This window comes from Aquarana catesbeiana, linkage group LG04 (genome assembly GCF_042186555.1).
Source record: "Aquarana catesbeiana isolate 2022-GZ linkage group LG04, ASM4218655v1, whole genome shotgun sequence".
Taxonomy (NCBI): domain Eukaryota; kingdom Metazoa; phylum Chordata; class Amphibia; order Anura; family Ranidae; genus Aquarana; species Aquarana catesbeiana.
In genome coordinates, this window is record NC_133327.1 from 63,667,939 (window position 1) to 63,682,979 (window position 15,041).

Genomic DNA, 15,041 nt, shown 5'->3' on the forward strand with positions numbered 1-15,041 from the left:
GATCATCACGAGTAATCACTGGCCGTGTGAACAGACACGAATAGCTGCGGCCGCATACAGCCTGGCAATGCACTGAACTGGCTTGGTGCCGCTATCTACACACAGCTGTCAATCCCAGCCCGAGAAATCAGTAGATTCTTGCTGTTGAGATTTGAAGCATGTCTAAATAGAGCCTAAAGCCCCATACACACTATTAGATTTTCTGCAGATTTTTGTCTTCAGATTTACCAAAACCATATAATATGAGGTCAAACCTTAAGCATTTCAATTTGTATGGAATCAGGCAGGCCCTTGCACTACACGGTTTTGGTAAATCTGAAGACAAAAATCTGCAGAAAATCTAATAGTGTGTATGGGGTCTAACTGATCACCCTAACCAGCTTTAGATTATATAATACATTCATGCTTTTAGCCTCTAAATGCATAAATTTACATTGCCCTGCAGTGGAACCTATTTGTCATTTATCTGCACAATTCATTGAAGAGTCTTTATGGTTAAAGCGTTTTTTTTTTTTTTTCCTATACCTGCAAGGGAAAAAGCATAATGAGCTAGTATGCACCGCATACTAGCTCATTATGAGATACTTACCTTAGAACGAGGCGCCGGCATCTCATCCTGTCCACGCTGAGGGAGCTGACATTTCCCCTCGGCATGTCTTCCGGGTATCGCGGCTCCGGCGCTGTGAGTGGCCGGAGCCGCGATGTCGTCACTCCCGCGCATGCGCGCGGGAGACTTCTATCCAGCAAGCTCCGGAGTTTGCCGGGCTGTCAGCCGAGAATCCCCTGTGTGCATGCGCCGCTGCAGTCAACGGCTCATTGCGAGGGGAATATCTCCTAAACTGTACAGGTAAGCCTTATTATAGGCTTACCTGTAGGTAAAAGTTAAAAAAAAAGGTATATAACCACTTTAAAATCAAATTGTTATATTATTTTGCACATTGTATTTCAATTATATAAATTATATATAGTCTTTCCCTGTTAATCTGAAATTGGCTATTGTGTCTTAGCCAATGAGGATGGAAAGACCTGGGAGAGCCACTGCTCTCATGCACATCACTGGATCGAGATCGGGCTCAGGTAAGTATAAGGGAGGCGGGGGGGGAGGGGGGGCATGCTGCACACCTTCAGCTTTTACAACCACTTTAATTGATCCAATTTGAAACTTAAAAGAGAAGTATGGGTTTTTAAAAAAAAAACATACATACATACATACTGAACAAGATGCAGTAATGATCTGAGGCTACAGCTGTCCCCTGCTGGCTCTACACTGAGAACTGAGTGATCAAACACTGCTGATCGTTCAGTTCCTAGGTCTACCTTGAGCACAGAGCGGTGACTGGCAGTCATCGGCTCTCTTCTCCACTCCTCCAGCGCTCACTAGAGTGCCGGACTGTGGAGGGGGTAGGAGGCTGAGAGGCTGAGCCAGCTGCCAGTCAGGCATCTGGGCAGATCCCAACTATTTGTCAGGATCTCTGCAGAGCCAGGACCGGTTCTGTGACTTTTTGGACACAGGTGGTCAGAACTAAGTGCACTTCTGTGATCCCCAGGGGATGTAGGACCAAAAGAGCTTTGGCCATACTTCTCTTTTGAAGGGCTGTATTATTATGTAGTTTGGTGTATTCTGCAAACACACAAACACTACTTTTAATCCCAAACTCTGTATCCTGTCCAAAACTAAAACTTTGCTTGCTCCACATACATCGCTCCCAACTGTCCCTAATTTCAAGGGACTGTCCCTGATTTGGAGCAATGTCCCTCTGTCCCTCTCTTCCTCATGTGTCCCTCATTTTGGTCTGATCTATATAGTTGTATACAAAATGCACTATTTATCTTTCAAAAAGTGTTTCCCAGTGCTAAACCTTTCATTTAATTTCTAAATTGCTGCATTTGTAAATTTTAAAAGTTAGTATAAAGGAATAGTAATGGTAACATTTTTTTGTATAAATCTCCTTTAAGGGGGTGTGGCAGGGGGTGTGTCCTATGCTATGTGTAGGTGTGTGTCCTATGTGTATAATTTTGTTAAAAGGTGTCCCTCGTTCCCATCTGAAAAAGTTGGAAGGTAATCCTTATGCCGTGTACACACGATCTGTTGGTATCCCTGGTCAATTTTACATTGTATTTTTTTTTTTTAAATATAACTGCCTACTCCCAAACTGTCATTTTTGAAGTAATACACATAGTCAAGTATTATTCTCCGCAATTTTTTTATTGTGATTAAAAAAATAAAATAAAAAAATAGACAAGCTATTTGCCAATAGAAAATAACCAAAAAGTGCATTCTATGCATCCAAAAATATAGAAAATTTACCAAATAAAATCATTATTCAACCAAAAAAATAATGTCAAAGCGATAACTCCAAGGCCAATAATAAATAACACGTTATCTCCTCCGATTCCGCAACGTGGCTGGTTGACGAACGACCGTTCAGAAACTAATGCTGAAAAACCACGCAGTACGTCACTACGTTCGTAATTGTTGGCCAACATTTGTGTGATCGTGTGTATGCAAGACAGGTTTGAGCCAACGCCCTTTGGACAAAATTCCACGGTTTTGTTGTCGGAAAGTCTGATCGTGTGTACGAGGCTTTAGACCAGTGATTTTCAATGAAGTATCTGTAATGGTGGCATTCACACCAACACTGTAAGGGGGCATTCTTCCCGATGACCACCAATGTAAGGTGCATTTTCCCACTGACCATTTATGAATTGGATTTGGAAGGGGTTTCCCTATACCTTAAAATTATTTAAAGGGTTCCCTGCAGGCAGGACTTTTTTTTAACTGGAATGCGGGGGAACGCACCTCCAGCACTAAATGTAATAGCATTGGGTGCTGGGGTGTGCTGGAGGGTCTATTGATGCTGGGGAATCTATTGTTGTTGGAAGGGATCTATTTTTGGGGAGGTCTTCTGTTGCTTGTGGGGGATCTATTGTGGCTGGGGGTGGGTCTTATGTTGCTGGGGGGTCAATCGTTGCGGGGAGGGATCTATTGTTGAGGGAGGGGTCTTTGTTGCTGACTGCTTGATGGTTTATTGATGCTGGCTGCTGGGGAATCTATTGTTGCTGGAGGGGACTATTTTTGCAGTGGGGTCTATTGTTGCTGGTGGAGGATCTATTGTTGCTGGGTTGGGTCTTATGTTGCAGGGGTCAGTCAGTGCTGGGAGGGATCTACTCTTGAGGTTAGGGTCTAATGTTCCTGGCTGTTGGAAGGTCTATTGATGCTGGCTTTTGGGAGACAATTGTTGCTAAGGTGGATCTATTGTCACTGGGGTGTCCATTGTTGCTAGATTTATTTTACTGCCTTTCTTGTTATCATTAACAAATTCCATACAAAATACTTAGCACCACAAAATGATACTTGATTCGGGGTAAGGGGTGGACAAAGGAATGGTTGCTTGAAGGTAGGTAGGGGGCGGAGTCAAGGGGTGACTTGGAAGGGAGGATTCCTGCACCTAATCTCTGAGAAAAAAAGCCCTGCCTGCGGGCAACAAGGATGAGAAAGGCTGTACTAAACTAAACTACCGGGACTGGGATCAGGGACTTTTGAACACACTCCTGGCTGCTATAGTGGCCCGGGAGTGTGTGTATGTACGCTATGAAGCTGGCTGATCACTTCCACAACCAGGGCAACATGACAGCCATCCCCTTTCATGTGCGTCCCCAGCACGCAGACCTGGAACCAGCATAGCAGATGCCGTCAGGTAGTGGGAAAGGAGGCACCAATGGGCACTGATTGGCAGCACTGATGGGTACTGATAGGTGGCACTGGTGGGCACTGATTAGCAGTACTGATGGGCACTGGTAGGTGGCAGTGGTTGGCAATGATTACCAGCACTGGTAAGCAAATGTTGGGGCCGATGTCCCTTTAACAGAAGCCGGCTTCTGGTAACATCATGTGATCACCTTTTTTTTGGCTGACAGCTGATCACGTGGTAAAGGGCTGTTGCGATTGGCCCTTTACCCTGATCACAGCATGCACTGCCTGTGTGCTGCAGGGGGCGCTTGGGCAGCGTGAGCGCGGGAGAACGTCCATAGATGTCCTCCCGGCATTGTAAGCCCACGCTGTAGCCGTCTTTCTGCTATAGCGCGGGCAGGAACAAGTTAACCCCAAACGAAAACATTTATTATATCTCAGCTTACCAATTCATATATGTGATTGCTGCATTCATTTTATTTTTAGGGGTACTTCCAATGATCAGTTTTTTTTTTAATTATGCAAGACCTACTGTACATAAAACAAAAAAAACTGTTTACTGTAATTGCTTTTAATATTTTTAGCTGGAGTTTGGCTTCAATTTGCTGGTGTAGTTAAATCTGCTAGTACATCTAACACACTCATCATCCCCTCGCCCCAGACTAACAATGCTGCTGTCCAGAGGTACCCCTTGTGTTCCTCCATCTAGAGTGTAGGCGCTCTAATACAGGAGGTGTGTTACTGGCCAGATCACCAGGAGAAAACAGAGGGAGGAAAAAAGTCTAAACAAAGAAAACAAATGCAGCCACCACATTTAATGATTGGTAAGCTGCAATATATTCCATTTTTGGTTTTGGGTTTAATACCGCTTTATATACTGTATAGAGAACATTAAATGTAGATATTAGGTATGAGTTAAATTTGGAGTTTCTGCTTTGCTGAAATTTGGAGAAAAAAATCAAGACAATTCATCAAACTTTTGACTTTTGGTGGAATTTATTAACCACTTGACCTCCAGAAGGGTTTACCCCCTTCATGACCAGGCCATTTTTTTGCTATTTAGCACTGTGCTACTTTAACTGGTAATTGCGCGGTCATGCAACATTGTACGCAAATGAAATTTATATAATTCTTTTCACACAAATAGAGCTTTTCTTTTATATGATATTATATGATATGATAGCTTTCTTTTATATGAGATTTTTCTTTTATTTGAGACTTGATATACAATATTTTCTACTTTCTGTTATAAAACATATCCCCCCCAAAAAAAAAATTCTTCATTAATTATATTTATGTATTATTTATCTTTGGTAAAAAAAATCCCAATAAGTGTATATTATTGGTTTGTGAAACAGTTATATGGGTTGATTTACTAAAGGCAAAAAGGCTGTGCACTTTGCAAAGTTGCTCCAGAGCTTAGTGAATGAGCAGAAACTTTGCTGACTTCCATCATCCAATCATGTGCAAGCAAAAATAAAGTTTTTTTAGAAAAAATTCTTTGCAGGTGATTGGATACTCTTTGCAAAGTGAAGCCTTACTCCATTTACCCTGGAGCACTTGCTCATGCAGAGTGCACAGTCTACAGGCATACCCCACTTTTAAGTACACAATGGGGTTTATTTACTAAAGCTGGAAAGTGCAAAATCAGGCTCACTTCTGCATATAAACCAATGAGCTTCTAACCCCAGCTTGTTCAATTAAGCTTTGGTAATAAAACCTGGAAGCTCATTGGTTTCTATGCAGAAATGAGCCTGATTTCGCACTTTCCAGCTTTAGTAAATAAATCCCATTGCGTACTTAAAAGTGGGGTATCCCTGTATTTGCCTTTAGTAAATCAACCCATAGGGGCAAATTTAATAAACCTGGAGCACTCAGAATCTGGTGCAGCTGTGTATGGTAGCCAATCAGCTTCTAACCTCAGTTTGTTCAATTAAACTTTGGCAATAAAACCTGGAAGCTGGTTTATATGCAGAGTTGCACCAGAGCTTGCACTGCTCAGTTTTAGTAAATAACCCCCATAGTGTCTATAAACTATGGTATATGCTGGAATTTTTGCAGCTATAGACGCTATCCTGTAAAGGCGGTTATCAGTGAATTACAGTGGGATTGTGATAGGGTAGCGGTCAATCTGGTGCAAACAGACACTATCTGGGAGGGTCACTAACTGACACCGATGTCGCTAGTGACACACCATAGCTCCCAACTGTCCCTGATTTTGAGGGACAATCCCTGATTTGGAGCTTTGACATTTTTTATTAGCCAATAGAGAAAACTATTATCTGTTGCATCATTTGTTGCTAGGCATTTTAGCTTTTTTAGCTTTCCATTAGCTTTTATTTCTTTTTTTATTACTATTATTCATTTATTATAATTTTTTTTTCGTTAGGGTAAGGGGTTACAGTGAGGGTTAGGATTAGGAATTGGGGGTTAGGGTTATTTATTATTATTTTATTTTTTATTTTAATTATTATCATTATTATTACTACTACTACTTATAATAATAGTAATAAAAAATGAATGAATACATGTAAAATAAATACACAAATAAAAATCATAAATAAAAAATAAATAAATTCAATAAGTTAAAACTAAGTAACAATAAATAAATAATTAACCCTTAACTTTAACCCCTACCACTTAAAAAAATAATAAATAACTAACCCTAACACAAAATAAATGAATTATTATTAGTAATAATTTATGTTTTTTGTTTGAGTTTGGGTGTTTATTGTTATTTTATTATTATTATTATTAATAATAATAATAATAATAATAATAATTATTATTATTTAATATTTTTAAAGGTAGGGGTTAATTATTTATTCATGTATTATTACGTATTATTACATAGTATTCATTTATTTTACTTATTTATGATGATTTTTAGTTATTTGTGTATTCATTTTACATTTATTTATTTATATTTTATTACAATTTTTTCTCCATTTTTTCATTTGAGCAGAAAATCGTGCAAAAACGCGCAACAAAACGTGCGAATGGCGCATTTCCATTTATTTCTATGAGGATAAAAACACGCCAAAAATATTCGAATCTGCCCGATTAGAGCGACAAAAAAAGCTCCAGAACTTTTTTGAGCTTCAGGCATTTGGCTTCAGGTGACTTGGAGTGGAGATGTGAACCGTCTCCATAGAGAATAATTGATTTTTTTCTCCTCCGGTGTTTTGGAGCTTCAAGCTACAAAACGCTGAGGTGTAAATAGGGTCTTATAAATGTGATTTCAAGTATTCAGTAGTCTCTTTTAATAGTTTACACTCTGCTCCTGGTTGTAGAGGTGACTCTAGGTCCTCTGCACTAACACATGCATTGCTCATCATCATGTTCCAGCAAGCATCCCTTATCTGAATATCTGCTGTGATATCTAGTTGTATAACTGTTCATCATTAGATGATATTTTGGCATTTTCTTTGCTCATGTGCAAAGATAGATACTGCATAATGAGAGAAAAATATGCACGGTCTGTTTGGCTAGACATTGATTTATGGTTCTATAGTTTTTTCGTAAAATTAAATTTTGTTCCAAACAATATAGAGTACAGAGTACCAACAGGAGTTGAAGCATATCAGAAAGAATTGGTGAATTCTTCTTTTGGGGGGGGGGCGGCAAACAAAGGACACCCCCCTCCGGTGGTGTGGCGTGGCACTGAAATAGCACCCCCCCGGGTGGTCCGGCACTTACCCGCGGGGCTGTGGTGTCCTCTCCTTCTCCCATGGATTGCGGGCAGTGGCCGGAGTCCGCTCCACCAGATTCCTCCACCGTGTGTCTCCTCTTCCGCCAAAGCGCTATGCATCCAGTAGGATCGCCTGACGCTTTGACCAATTGGGAAACAGGTCTCACAGACCTGCCTCCTGATTGGTGGGGAGGAACTTTAGTGTGAAAACAGCGAAAATTCATTCGCCATGGTCACACAACTGGGTGGCCTCGGAGCGCAATGCTCTGCACTCTGAGGCCACCCTTTTTTGAAGTCTCAGAGGCTCTAATCTGGTGCTTAAAAAATAAACACATTGAAATCCACGGTCTGCCACCACTGATATGTAGATCAGGGGGCCGGACGCATGTATAGGTGAAGCGGCACCCGTGCGCCTTATATGAACGGGCCATTGCTGATCAGATTAGAAATAATATATTCGACATACTGGAAGATGGGTCATAATTCAACAGAAATACAAGTTGTTACTGCTAACATTAATCAGTTATTCTCCACCTTTTTAACATGGAAGAACCTTCAAAATAACTTTCCGGTCCCAGGGAACCCCTGCCACTGGTTATTGTATCTACAGGTTTTGGTACATCACTGGGAAGAATGCTCCTTACATTTGGGGGTAGGATTTCACCCCCCTATAGCTACCTAAATGATCATTGGTTTCAGTAGTTACTTATCCGAAAGGCAGAAATAGTTCTTTGCTCAAGGAACCCCTTCAAGAAACAACTTCAGGAGGAACCCCAGTGTTCCACAGAACCCTTGTTGAGAAGGCTGACATTACTGAAACAAAAGAAAACGAGGGAGAGCTTGTTGACTGATCGGGGTAGGGGATTAAGGGCTGCACATAAGGGCCGGGCCAAATCTAAATGCTTAGCAAGCCTGCATCAGTTACAAAGGGAAGCTGATCTGTAATTAGGGTTGCCACCTTTTCTTCAAGCCAAACCCAAACACTTTAGTGGAGGACGGCACTGCGCTTGCTTAACTCAATCCTTTAAACTGAATGGGGCTGCCCTGCAACCGTGTGCAATGCACCTGACTACGGCAGAGTGGCATGGGATTTTAGGGGTTAAAAACAGGTGGTAAGGAGGCAACATAATGCTTCCTCACCACCTGTCAAATACTTCTAAAAAATTATCCACCATGGATCATTCTTCAGAGTGCCCTGCAACTCCGTTTACACTTGTGGTTGGGAGTAGAGTTGCCATCTCATCCCTTTAAATCCGAACACCTTTGAATTACACAGGTTCTGAGACCAATTTAATGCAGATAAGGCACCAAGTGAGTTTAATTACCACCTCAATCAGCCACAGAACCTGTGTAATTAATATGTGTTCGGGTTTAAAGGGATGAGGTGGCAACCATAGTTGGGAGACAGTAAAAATTTAAGGTTGAGCTGTGTTTTTTACTGCTACCCAACTCTTCTCTTAAGCTCTTAAGGCAGCAGAGGGGGATGTACACTTGCCACAGCCAAAATGCTTTGCATCACGGCGTGGTATAAATTGTCCACACTGTTGGGTTCAGCAAGCAGTAATGCCTACTGAACGTGGCCCATTCAAGTGAATTGCATCTGTGTGCAATGCATTCAGTCGCGGGGCGCTGCTGTGGGGTTTAAACAGGTGATGAGGAGGCGGAATAATTCCTCCTCACTGCCTGTCAAATTCCATCTGAAGAGCGATCCAAATGTGGATCAGAGGGCACCACATGTGTAAATGAGTTCTAAGGCTGTTCAGCCATTCCAGTACATTCTGTGAAATCAGCAGGGAACTGGGGGCAGGAACAGTACTATTGCTGAGTAACCTCTTGTCTGCAGCAATTACAAAAACAAACTTCTGCTCAGCTGGGGGCCAGGGAAAGGAACGGGACTGTTTAACCCCTGGGCTCAAGTGGTTATCTTTTGTGATGATCCAGACCGGACTGTGGCTCTGGGCTCCATCTGCTCAGCTGGTGGTCAGGGGAGGAACATGACTAGGTAATGTTTATCAGGCACAAGTTCTTATCTTTTTTCAGCAGTTTCGACAATTTAATCAGACTCCCGAGGGTCCACTTGTATACCAATCCGCCGGGCAATGTAATTGTCGGGAACCGCAGCACAAGGATTACTCCGCCCAAACTATTTGATGATTTTCAGGCTCAGGCAGAGTAATCCTTGTGCTGCGGTTCCTGGCAATTCCATTCCTCAGCGGATTGGTATAGAAGTGGACCTCGGGACACTGATTAAGGCCTCAGTCACACGAGGCGGATCCCCTACCACGGAGTCCGCCTCTGTCCGCCAGCTCAGTGGTTGATCTCTCCGTTGATCTCCGCTGAGCCGAAGGATGACAAGTCCCTCTCTGCTCACTGAGCGGGGAGGGGCTTGTCGAGCGCCGCTGGTTGCTATGGAGAGATCGCACAAAAAAGGACAGCATGTCCGTTTTCATCAGATCTCACCTGATCCGATCAACAAGCGACGGATGCGAACGTAGGGCCATCCGTCTGATTTTAGCGGATCGGACCGGGTCAGATGTCAGCGGACATGTCACCGCTGACATCCGTCGCTCCATAGACTAACATGGAGCGCCTGTTCAGGCCTGCCGACAAAACTGACAAGAGGACCTGAACGGTCCATTCGTGTGAAAAGGGCCTAAATTATCGGAACTGCTGAATAAAGATAAGAACTTGTGCCTGATAAACATTAACTAGTCATGTTCCTCCCCTGGTCACCAGCTGAGCAGATGGAGCCCAGAGCCACAGCCCAGTCTAGATCATGTGTCTGGGTTCTAGATTGACTGAGACCCGGACACATGATTCAAAATGACTCAAAACCCATACTGTCCGGGTGTATCCCAGACAGGTGGCAACCCTATCCGTAATGAAGGTATAGTTTAGGTTCTTGTTCTGGTTTTAGGCTGCTACCTCTCTGATTGTAACAAAAAGAGTGAAAGTACATAGTGTTGTTAACCCCTTCCCGTAGGCCTCCCAGCCCTTTAAGAGGTTCTAAATGCTGGGAGGCGGGCATTCTGATCATGTGACTGCTGTGATTGGCAGTCACAGTGGTTACAAGATCGGAAAGCTCCTGATTGCATGTATGCATCGGGAGTGTGCTCTCAGCACAGAAATATGATTAGATAGGGACGCATATATGCAGCCTCTCGGATTTAGAGCCCACGTGCCAAGAGGCTGCATATATGCCTATCTCCAGTGGGAACTGGTTAGGATTTGGCAGTCTTTATCAAACCCTAACATAGGTATTCTATTGCATCTCATTGTGAGTCTAATAACATCCACTGCTCAAGCCCTGAAGAAGAGAGACCTTTCCCCTGAAACGCTTTGATGCTCCTAACCAATAAATGTTTCAAAAATACCTCTGAATGATATTAAGTTTTGTCCCAGGCACTCCTCAATGCTTAACTGATCATCTGTTTAGTGGCAGCAAGGGCATGGACTATAGGTTGGAATAGAACTTTGAAGAGTGGCCTGATACAAAGGATATTTGTCCTCCTTTGAAACATCTCTCCAGTATTGCTGAGCCACCAGGCATGTCTACTAAATGTGATAAAATGTGCCCAGTTGTCCTTATCGCCTATAGCATTGAGGAGAGTAGCCAATTCTAGTGGGTATTAAACACCAGCATGTCATGAATGTTTAATTGTCTCTATGGTCAGAACGCTAAATTTCTCTGTGGCCTAAATTGCTGGATATTGATTAAAAATAGGTATAGTAAATTGTTTGTGTAGCGGTGCCCCCATGGGGGCTGCTGATTGACTCTATACTCCACTGGCTACCCCGACTCTGCAGATCCTCTCTTACCTTTGACACCTTGGGTTCCAATCTGCAATGTGGCGTTAGCAATACAAAACTCACACAATATCACTGAACCACTCAGGAAAGGTTTACTGAGATAAGTAATGGAACACAATGAAAAACATGAATGAACACAAGTTATGATTGACAACAGTTATCACTTAATGCACATATACAGAACATATAACCTTATAATCACCTGAAAGGGGTATATGTGAACAGGTGCACACAAAGATAGGTACTCAATATCTTCAAGACATACTGTATATTAAATACCTTCTCACTGAGGACTCAACACACAGACCAAAATGCAGTATATAATCTTTACATTCAGTAATACAGTAAAATTAAGCATATACACAAATGGCTCCCCCTAGGTTATCATTCAGAGATCAACTTGTGAGTAGAGCAGCAATGCTTAGTAAAATAAGAAGATGGTGAAAGTTATTTAAACTCCAGATGTCTTCAGCTAGCCTGATGGTTAGACTGCAGTATATTGTTGTAATTTGCAATCCACAGACAAAGGGAAAGAAATGACTGTAGAACAAAAGGTGTGCTAATGATTGCTTAACTGAAGAAATATCATCACTTGTAGATTCCTCTTTACATGTGAGTGCAAAACAGTACTGACCTTAATGCGCAGGGGAGAAAGACAAGGCCCCAAAGTCCATATGTATGCTGCCTGTGAAGAAGTAGATTCACCTCCGTGGAACTACAAGTCTCACCAGCAGTCTGCAGAAAAAACTCACTCAGCAATACTGTAATCTCTACTGGAATGGGCAGGTGCCCTCTCACCACAATAGACTCCAATGACTGTGAGGCTCCATCTGGAATCCCCTCCTGGTGTCTCCCTCTGGTGAAGATGGTGCCGCCATGCTGTGCTGCAACTCCTGATGGACTGAAGTGCAGGTGGCTTCCAGTTGCTCTGAAGCGCAGGCCAGTCCACTTGATAGAATAGCGGAGCTGTCCTCCAAGATCCCTCAGAGGCGGGAGATCTGGCTCTCCGCTGTATAGTCCACAGTTTCTCACTCCTGGTCACACATAGACCTCCTGCTGGCAGGTGTTGAGTGGCGTCCAGAGAGGCTGAAAACAGGCTGTGCCTCTCCTTTTATCACTCCTCCCAGCAGGCAGTTCTGCACGCTTTGCATTGTCTGTCCTGTAGTCCAGGGCTGATCCAACTAACAGAGTCACTTCCTCCTCCAGACTACATCTCCCACAATGCTTTTCTGCATTATTCTCAAAGAGTCCAGCAGACACTAGGGGGAGCCAAACTCATTTGCAAACAACAATGAACTGTTCAACTATAATGACTATGGTAGCAAACCCCTGGCTACATTTGCTTAATTTTTCCTGATAATTTTCTTTCTCTTTACAGGTGTTCTCTCCACTCTAGGAAACGGCTATGTATTGTTAATGGCATGTCGAAGGAAAAAGAAGCTCAGACCAGCTGAGATCATGACCATGAATTTAGCATTTAGTGATTTGGGGATATCAGGTAAATGCATGAGCCATAAAAACTCAAGCAGATTATTAAAATTTGATTAGGTTGTGTTGGGTTTTAAAGATTGTAATGAACAGGTAATACTGTACTGTAGTCCAACTAAAGCCCTCTAACATCCATGTATTTTGTACTCTCACTTGCAACTGCCAATCTGCTGCAGTTAGAAATCATCTTTTTATGCACTTTAAGGGACCTCATCTTTGTCACTCTCCTCTTTCGAAGCACACTGCATTCGTCTTTTCTCTCCAGTTTCTCGAAGGATAGCTGTGATCTACAAGCCCCCTGGACCAGTATCAACCTTTCTTGATGACTTCTCTGCCTGGCTACCCTACTTTCTTTCTTCTGAAATCCTCACAATCATTCTGGGTGACTTCAACATCCCTATTAATACTTAAGCTTAATGTACACAGGATGTTTTTACAACCTCTTCTGAACGATTCAACTTGACAGATAATAACCCACCTTTAAAACGTCTGTTTTGCTGCGTTTACATGCCTCTTTTTACCGCGTTTGCGTTTAGAAGCGTTTGAAAAAAACATTTTTTTTTTTTTAAATAGCCAAAAATGAAAAACGCCTGTAAACAAAACGCGGCTAAATGCGAGTTACCACGTTTAGCCGCGTTTGGCGTCTGAAACGTTGGAAACTTTGGCGTCTGAACTCATTTTTTTTCCCTTCAAAGAAAAGCCTATAAACGCAACTGCCTAAAAACGACATTAAATGAACCTGTGTACATGTACACATAAGATAACATTGGATGAGTTCAGGGGTGGTTGAAAAAAGCATCCAACTGCCTCTGAACGTCCGTTTACCAGCAGCAGTATACATGAGGCCTAACACTCCTGCCACTTTCAAACTTCTTAGCCTAACCTCCTCCTTTGACCTAAAGCAGTGGATACACACTCCTACTCACTCTGAAGACAATACCCTTGACCTCGTTTTCTCTCACCTATGCACTCCATGCAACCTCTCCAACTATCCATTCCCTCTCTCTGATCACTACCATATTAGTTTTACTCTCTCCCTCTCCTCCTCCTCCTCTTCCTCCAACCGCCTAAAAGTTACCTGCAGAAACCTACATCCTCTCAACCCTTCTCTTCTCTACTCTGCTACCAACGACCTCTATGACAAAATCTCACCCCTATCCTGCACCAACCTAGCCACTTCTGTCTACAACCCTTCACTTCTAGCCTCACTGTACTCACTGCCCCCCCCCCCCCCCCCCCACTACACACAGAATCAGGCCCCGACCCCTTTAACCTTTGCAAACAGATGATACTAGAAGTCTGAAAAAACATAGTCATGCTCATAAACGCCTGTGGCGTAAGACTAAGTCTCAGAAAGATTTCAACCAACATAAATCTGCCCTCCAAAAATACAATTCCAGCCACCTCACTGCCAAGCAGACCTATTTTATCACTCTCATTAGCAGGGCCGCTGATAGAAATCATGGGGCCCCGTACAGCCTACCTGACGAGGCTCCCTTCAGCCCCACCCCTGGTCCCTCCTTCAGCCCCACCCCTGGCCCCGCCCCTATACAGAGAGGCTAGGGTATACATAAAGGCTAAATTGTGGGTGTGGCTAATTCAGAAATATGTGCCACACAGAGCTGGAAAATAGACGTGGTTTAAATTACGCTTAATTATTTGGCATGGCTTAACGGATGTGGTTAGTCTAAGATGACTGTGTGTAGGATGCAGATATTACTGTGCTGCGTTCAAAACTGCACTGTCCAATTTGTCACAGTCAAACAGTTCTACATGAAAAAGAAGAAGATGCCATTTATGTCAGCTAAGCCCACTTTTTAAAAAAAAAAGTTTTTTCTAAACTTTTAATGAGAAGTAATATTATGTCTAAGGGCACCCCATGGTTCGCACCATGCCTGCATCTGAATTGCGAAGGAATGTGCTGTGGATTCCCGTACAATTCAACCTGCATGCAAAATGCACTGCTTCTGCGACCTGCAGCAGGTGTAAAAAAAAAGTTAATAACACCTCAAACGCATTTCGCAAACGTAGTGTGTTTGCCCTGCCAGCCCTGGATCACCGTGTGATCTGGTTGCAGTGCATGTTAAAAAGTAGTGCATACACTCCTTTGGTGCATTGAAATTTTAGCCCATTCAAAATGAATGAGCTTGAAATTGCACTGCACAGACCCACATGTGAATTGCACATGAACGCACAGTGCGCTCCTGTGTGATTCAGCTCCAGGCATGGTGTGATCCAGTGATCTGAAAATTTACATCTAAAAGCTGACATTGATGGCATTTCCTTTTTCATGTAGCACTTCTGTGAGAAATTGGGCAGTGCAGTTTAAAACCCAATTTCTCACAGTCAGGACAGCTGTGC

At 42.8% G+C, this 15,041-nt stretch overlaps 1 protein-coding gene across 1 annotated transcript in view; it reads left to right on the forward strand.

Annotated features, from left to right (window-relative positions):
* The window catches only part of LOC141139301 (opsin-5-like), a 181,743-nt gene that overhangs the window by 126,629 nt on the left and 40,073 nt on the right, over positions 1 to 15,041 (forward strand). Inside the window, exon 3 of the mRNA XM_073625281.1 lies at positions 12,571 to 12,690. Within this exon, the coding sequence (XP_073481382.1) occupies positions 12,571 to 12,690 (120 nt within the window). The remainder of the gene's footprint in view (positions 1 to 12,570; positions 12,691 to 15,041) is intronic.